Here is an 8,062-nt window from a genome sequence, read left to right on the forward strand (position 1 = left end):
TGAGCTTGGACAGAAGCATACGGCCGACATCTTTCTTTATTCTGGGTGGAAATAGTAACATAGTTACGCTGTTAAATGCGTTTATGGAAACATTTTTAGCGAGAAATGTGCATTCACCTCATAATGTTCGCTTGGTGAATGTGAAGGATGTTTGGTTTGATAGTTATGACAAAGAGGGAACGCTCCGTTCACTTGCATGGACAGAGTGTCTGGATGCATTGCTAAGCAACCTCAACGTCTTGGCGGACTATTTCTCTGCTGATCAACACTACGAATGGTGGAAACACACCAGACACATCATGTGAAGTTATTTAACCCGATTATTGTTATTTATATCAGAGATTATTTAATCTAACCCGATCTAAGATCTATCACCCAAACACGGCGGCGTTTGGGGTTCCTACCTCGGACTCCAGCGCAGCCACGGCCGACAACTATCTTTATTCTGGGTGGAAATAGTAACATAGTTACGCTGTTAAATGCGTTTATGGAAACATTTTTAGCGAGAAATGTGCATTTTACTTTCATAATGTTCGCTCGGTGAATGTGAAGGATGTTTGGTTTGATAGTTATGACGAGGGAACGCTCTGTTCACTTGCATGGACATTAGTGATGGGAATTTCGATTCACTTAGAAGATTCATAGTCCTTTGAGTGAATCACTAAAAAGATCCGAATCTTTTGAGTCCTTTGAATCTGAATCAGTTGAAATTTTGTCGCTGAATGAGCCCAGCAGCCCACCCCCTAGTGCCTAAAGCTAATGCGCACGCTCACAGCAAACCACTGTAATGCAGTTTTGAGGATATCCAGGGGAAATACGCAAGAAGGACTTTCTCAGCGCAGGCCGAACATTATGGAACATATTTGAATATTAAAAAGGATGCATTGCAAACATCGGAGATGTCGCCAACGTGACTGCTATCTGAATTAGGAAAAAAAAATTCTCTTCGAAGCTCGTCAAACACAGAAATATTCTGAGAGTTCACATAGTCAGCAAACAACTTTATTTTTAATAAGCCACTTTCATTTTAGAATACAATCTCTCGTAAAATAATGCCTTTGTAACAAAAGAGTTTAACGATTTACGATCGTTAGTTGGTCTTTCACTCAACAGGATATGAGTCCGACCCATTCAATATGAGTAATTTGAGTTAGTCTTTCACTCAACCAGATACGAGTCCGACCCATTTCAACTGAGTCCTTTGAGTTAGTCTTTCACCCAGCCGGATACGAGTCAGACCCATTTCATCTGAATCCTTTGAGTTAGTCTTTCACCCAGCCGGATACGAGTCAGACCCATTTCATCTGAATCCTTTGAGTTAGTCTTTCACTCAACCGGATACGAATCCGACCCATGAATTCGCTCAGTCTATGGATCTGGATCTGTGTACAGCTCTGTCTACAGGAAGTTCTTATTCAACCACGCAGCTGGCAGCTCCGGGTCCGTATGCTTAATCTAAGTTACTATGCAGATGAAAAACGGATGTGTTAATGTTGTTATAGACCTACAGTTTGATGACATTCGTGCATCGTTTTAATAATGTCGTCCGTAGCAGCCAGAACCGAAAGATTCGGGTTAATTTAGACCACGGACTCGTGACTCATGGGTGAATGTAAGGATTCGGTTCTTTGAATCCGATTGACTCAGATTCAACCATCACTAATGGACATGGACTCATCTAGCTGCGTTGGCGCATTGACGCGTTGGAAGCGTTGAACCACCACACAATGATCAAGCGTCAGGTTAGGCGTTACTCGCGTTATCCAACGCGAGTAACGCGTTTGGTGTGGCCGCACCGTAGGCATGCTGTCGTACTAAAAATGTCACGCATTTTTTCGAAAATAGATTAAAAAAACGTCCAAATCGCTGTCCTTTGAAAATGTGCGGGGTTGTGCTTTACTGAAAATCCATGTGTTTTGGTGTGTGTGTGTGTGTGTGTGTGTGTGTGTGTGTGTGTGTGTGTGTGTGTGTGTGTGTGTGTGTGTGTGTGTGTGTGTGTGTGTGTGTGTGTGTGTGTGTGTGTGTGTGTGTGTGTGTGTGTGTTCCTTTGCCACCATGTGCAGTAACCGAAGACAATAAAACAGTGATCAAAACAGACGGGCGGGATGGTTGACGTCGATGGAGATGCCCATGTAATTATCACACCTTTACAAGCAGCAGTGTGCGGATTTCAGGATAAAAGCAATAAATCAAATCATGGACATTTCAATAATAAAAGACTTCCAGCTGGGAGGTCTGAAAGGGATACAATTAGACTCATAATAGTGTCCTGTGCTGATCTAGTGTTCAGGATGAGTGTGAGTGAGTGAGTAGCCTACGTTTACATGCACCGCTGAGAGGGACACAGAGTGAGAGGAACAGAAAGAGAGTGAGAAGCCTATACTGTGAATATACTCCCTTTATCATAAGCAACAGAAACGAGCAATTTTCTGAATTTCTTCAGCAATCCATGTATGTACAATGAAAGATCGCAATAGTCAAATCCTTGGGCCTAAAATATATTGCAACTCTCGTGAAGCCATAAGAATCGCGCGATTTAACATTCTGCGGGAGCCCTGGGACGCTCTCCGAGGGCTATGCGGCCTTCACCTCCTTTAGCGTATGAGCATATAAATAACACATTTCAACATCTTATGACTTATAGGTTGGCACATTTACCAGTTTGTTTAACCTCCAAACAGAAAAATGTGGTTCCATATTTGAATAGCAACCTGTTGCTCATCCCCGATCTAGTTCGTCTCCGGGTCTTCTTGTCACCGGAAAAATCCTCATCAATTAGGAATAGTTGAGAACAAACTGCGAGTTATTCATAGGAAAAGAGTCATGGCAAGCCCATACAGGTCCCATAAAGGTAAACAATCAATGCAACGATTAACTGTGTGCACGGGCCTGTTAACGCAAAAAGCAAGAGTGACATCTACTGGACAAATTAGAAATTAAAAATCTGATTGCATCTCTAGACTGACTGACTAATGTTTTGAGTATTAATGATAATTATTATTATTTGAATTAGATAAAACAAGAAGTGAAAAAGACTCTTGGAGTTTATTGTTTTATTTTGATGTTATGTGATGACCAAACAACAAAAATGCACAGGTTCAGTTAAAATGAAAACAAGGAAAACAATTTAACAACCCACCTAAACAAACAATGATCATTTACATATATACAGGCACTTATATCAAAACTCTGCAGGAAATCACCATCAAGAGGCTAGAAATTGTCTGGTACAAGGCTAGCAAATATGCTGGTGGAATGGGAATTATTCTTATGTCAAAGTAACAGAAAAATTCACCCATAAATATGAAACGATGAAAGACGATGGAGAAGAGAGGCCCATGACTAGATCGTGACATAGACAGCAACATAAAAAACAACCTTCTATCACATTCAATGAAATCCTGGTCACTTCCCTTCATAATTTAACAAAAGTTCTACAACATACTAAGATTCTTTCTACAGAATATACTGAATAAAATGCATTGGGATATGAATAAGTAACTATCTGTGTGTGTGTGTGTGTGTGTGTGTGTGTGTGTGTGTGTGTGTGTGTGTGTGTGTGTGTGTGTGTGTGTGTGTGTGTGTGTGTGTGTTAGGGGTTTGTGTGTGCATGCATTAGTGTGTGTGTGTGTGTGTGTGTGTGTGTGTGTGTGTGTGTGTGCGCATGCGTTTGTCCGTGTGTATGTTTATGCGTGTGTGTATGTGTGTGTTTATGTGTGTGTGTATGTGTGTGTGTGTGTGTGTGCGTGCGGGGCATCACGTGCGTACGTGAGTGCTTTTGTTTGTTTCTTGTGTGTGCGCGGGTCACTGCAGGGTGGGAGAGTGGGCCCCCTCGGTGGTCAGGGGGCTCCCAGCCCCCCTGTGGGCCAGCTGGCCGGCCGAGGCCCCCACCGGGGAGCGGAGCTTCCTTATGGGGTTGAAGGCGTGCAGCGATGACGAGCCCGGAGAGTGGGGCGGCGATAGGATGGGGATCAGGGGGGCGGGGCTTGATCCGGGGGGCCTGATGGGGAGGGGGTGGGCCATGGGGGAGTGGGCGGGGCTGCGGGGGTACCTGCGAGGGGCCGACCACAGGGGCCTGTCGGAGGCGTTGAAGGCCGGGGGTTGGGTGGAGATGTAGACGGGGGCACAGTTCATATCTGGTGGGACGTGTAAGTTACCGGAACATTCTTCTAACCGCTCCAGAGTCTCCTGGGTTGAGAAGAGGATGGACAGGGTGGTAAGATTATATAAGAATGACCTCTGTATTTATTAATGCAACCAAAAGAAAATGTTAGGTAAATGGCATATTTTGATGCGTTTCTGTTTGTAAAAAGGACACTTACATCTTCGTTGAGAACGTAGAGAGGCATAGGGCTCCTTCGACCCAGAGTGGATGGTTTGGGCACAACATCAACTGAACAAAAGATATCAGTGGTTCATTATTGGTCATTTAATGTTTGCATGATATTCAACATGCTAGACACTATAACTACCCACACAATGTAGTATTATACTTAATACAACCAATTTGGATAAACAGACTGCGGGATTGTCTTACTATCGTGGCCATTTTCACTTGGCTCCTCATAGACGGGGACTCTTTGAGGGACCGACCGACGTTTCTTCCTATGTTAGAAATAAAATGTTATTCTTAAAGCTTGTTTAAAGCTTAAGATACAATTAAATTCAAGCATTCAATGACAACAGCCAAGAGTTGGGTGGTGGAATTTTTAGCCCAGTGTATTATAAATATCAGTCAGAAGAGGGAGCAAGAGTGAGGGAGTGAGAGAGAGAGCGAGCAGGAGTGTGAGAGAGCGAGACAGAGTTTAAATAATGATTAAAGTCAGAATGACTCTTACTTGGTGGGTTTCCAACAGGCACACACAGTCACCAGAGTGATGAGCAGGAAGATGCCCCCGGTGGACAAGATGATGTATAGCGAGCTTCGTCCTAGGAGGCAGAGGGATAAAGAGTATAGAAAAAGCGATTTTCAACTAATTTCTTTCAAGAAAGAGAAGGGGTGATAAAAGAATTCCAGCTTGATAGTTTCCCTTAAGAAATGCGACCAGGCATGTGCACACGGCCCCTTCTAACTCTCATAGTTGAAGAAGTAAGGTGTGATGTTATGCATGAGAAGTGGTTCCTTGTAAAGAAGGGTTCCACTTTGCAGGGCAAATCCGAATAGAAATTAGGTCCAAGATGTCGAGACTTTGTGGCATGTTTTATATTGTTCATCTCTCTGAATAACCCGACAGCTTTTTAAACGAACCCTGTCGTCCACATGCAGGAAAGGGTTATGTAGGTTAGTCCCAGTGAAACTTTGTGGTTTGGTACTCATATATCCATGTATAGTAGGCCTATAGGCCCAGGGTAAATTGGTCCCTCAACATCCAGACAGTAGAGAACATCAAAGCATGCTCTCGCTGTCATCTGCCTCATAAATTATTGTCTTTTACTAAATGACATTGTGAGCAGGGACTGCTTCTCATTCTCTCTCTCCCTCTCTACCTCCCATTCTCCCTATCTGCCTCTGTCTCTGTATTGCTCTCTTTCTCTTTCTCTCTCTGTCTCTTTACCGATGGCTTCGATTCGAAAGCGGCCTATGTTGGATATGCACTTGCTGTAAAAAACAATGATGCCAGCATGAGAAGACAATTGCATTTGCAAAGGTTTTGCGATGACAATGTGCTTCATTAGAACATCCTGTTCTTTCCGTTCACAATATTTAGCAATCTTCACAGCCGTGTTGGACAAAAACGAAACGCTTCCACTCAAGAAGGGGCTGTAAGGTTCAATTCCTTTAAGCACCACGGTTAACAAGTCATCCTTCTTTCTTCTTGATGCGCCGTTCTGGGCTCATTTGGGGGACGGACGTGGTGGGGGCCACCTACGGTAGACGCTGAGCCTGACGGGCACGCTCTTGGTGCTGCTGATGGGGTTGTCCACCATGCACGTGTAGACGTCATCGTCGGCCATCTGCACTCGCACGATGGTCAGCACCTTTTGGTCGTGTGATAGCAGCAGACGCGTGTCATTGGTCAGGATGTTATCTCCCTTCATCCAACTGTAGATGGGCTTGGTGCCTTCGTTGTGGGCACAGTGGATGCTGAAGTGCTCGCTGTACTCCAGGACCGAGGAGGCAATCATCTGGACGAAGGGTTTGGACACGGGAACTGAGGAAGGACAGAGAGCCATACAGTTTAGTAGGTAGCTGAAGGATTGTAACACAAGAAGGAAACGTGTAGGCCATATATTTAGGAGCTTTTATTATCATAGCATAAAATCCAACACTTTCACCTCAAACCCCCCCCTCCTATATTGCATCAAATTTAGAAGTCCCTATTCCCAACCCAATTTTAAAAACTTTGTTTAAAACAGTGCTTTTAAAAGTGTGAACTTCAGAAAGCCCTTCAGTTCAGAGGCTCCCCACCGGCCTGGTGTCCGTCCTACCGTCCACGGTGAGCTCGATGGAGTGCTCCCCGGTGAAGCTGTCGTCGGTGATGGAGATCTCCACCTCGTACACGCCCTCGTCCGACAGCTGCAGGTTGTGGATGAGCAGCGAGCCGTTCTCGTACAGCAGGATGCGGTCGCGGTACTCGGGCCGCAGGTTCCCTATGATGCTGGTGCCGATGGACTGCACCACCGTCACCGACTTCTCCCCTTCCCTCTTCAGCTGCCACTTGATGACGGGCTGGTCGAGGCTGGTGCTGGTGTAGCTGACGGACAGCAGGGCGTCTCTGCCCACCACGCCCCTCACCAGCTGGGCCTGGCTAGTCACGTTCACCCCCGTCACCCCGCCTGCAGATGGGGAACATGGTGAAGATGTTATAAGACGCCAAGAGCTCCATCTGCGCAAATATGAAGTTTGTTCATCTAGCAGGCAGCGGTAGCAGTGCCCTTGTGTGCTGCTGAACGTTGTGATTTATGGTGTCCTGTCCTTTATCTCTCAGCGTCACACAGCAGAACCTCAGGCTACAGTAATGAGTAAATGACCCAGAACGACTATTCAAACTTTGGGACACATCATTGTGTCGTCATGACAGGCCTCAGCACCGCAGTGCGATACGCTGTTCCACCACAGCCACTTACACAACCATGTCATTATCGGATTCAGAAGGACTGCTAGAAGTACAACATGTCCCACAACATACCCCACAATAGCTCATCAGCATGCAGATAAAGGGGCATTAACATGATGTAATGTTATCACCGGAACAAAAGATGCATTCAGGTTGAGGCAAAGATCACACAGCACAGCACATTGCTCTGCAGGGATGGCTATCCAGATCTGCCTGGAGACACATCTTGCTCAATCATCAATCTGTCCCCCCCCCCCCCCCCATGTCCCTGCCTATAATGGCCTCTTAATGACCCCAGGGCCCTGGCTTGTGGACAAATAATTTACTGATTCTGATGTGTAACTCTCATTATTCCCAATCTCCCGTCGGGATATAGGGAAAAGGTCTTTGGGTATTGGGGCCTCATTGTTCTCTTTATTGACTGGCTCTGTCTTGGTTACCTAGCCCGGTGAAGCCATTAAGCGCACAGCAGTGGTTCCTATAAGTCTGGAGAGTTCTTGGAGTGGGGAAGGCCCTACAACCTTGGCTAGGCAGAGTATCCCACTGGTAGCCAGGAAGCAGAACGTTAGGAGTGAAAAGGGGCAAGAGAAGGAGCGAAAAGGAAAGAGAGAGAGAGAGAGAGAGAGAGAGAGAGAGAGAGAGAGAGAGAGAGAGAGAGGAGAGAGAGAGAGAGTAAGAGAGAGAGAGAGAGAGAGAGAGAGAAGAGGGAGGGAGAGTAACAAAGAACGGTAGAGGGGGACTAGGCCGATGTTCACTATTCTCTGTTCCGAGGCAGTTAGCATGGCATCGCCTCATCGCCGTGGTAACCATTTGGTCCGCCTGACAGGAGTTGCCAGGACGATAAGACAAAGAACACGATTGTTTGGACTAGTTTACTCCCATGAAAAGAGGGAGAAAGAAAGAGAGAGGGGAAGAGAGGGAAGGAGAGAAAGCGAGAGGGAAAGCTAGAGCGCGAGAGCAAGAGCGAGAGAATGAGAGAGAGAGAGAGAGAGAGAGAGAGAGAG

General features: G+C 45.8%; 1 protein-coding gene across 1 annotated transcript in view; it reads right to left on the reverse strand.

Annotated features, from left to right (window-relative positions):
- Window positions 1-3,038: 3,038 nt before the first annotated feature.
- The window catches only part of hepacama (hepatic and glial cell adhesion molecule a), a 6,096-nt gene continuing 1,072 nt past the window's right edge, over window positions 3,039-8,062 (reverse strand). Inside the window, exons 2-7 of the mRNA XM_060075381.1 lie at window positions 6,430-6,777; window positions 5,871-6,152; window positions 4,839-4,929; window positions 4,538-4,605; window positions 4,323-4,393; window positions 3,039-4,188 (exon numbers count right to left, since the gene is read on the reverse strand). Coding sequence (XP_059931364.1) covers window positions 3,805-4,188; window positions 4,323-4,393; window positions 4,538-4,605; window positions 4,839-4,929; window positions 5,871-6,152; window positions 6,430-6,777 — 1,244 coding nt within the window. The 3' untranslated portion in view covers window positions 3,039-3,804. The remainder of the gene's footprint in view (window positions 4,189-4,322; window positions 4,394-4,537; window positions 4,606-4,838; window positions 4,930-5,870; window positions 6,153-6,429; window positions 6,778-8,062) is intronic.

The sequence above is a fragment of the Gadus macrocephalus genome, chromosome 16 (assembly GCF_031168955.1).
Source record: "Gadus macrocephalus chromosome 16, ASM3116895v1".
In the NCBI taxonomy this organism is placed as follows: Eukaryota; Metazoa; Chordata; class Actinopteri; order Gadiformes; family Gadidae; genus Gadus; species Gadus macrocephalus.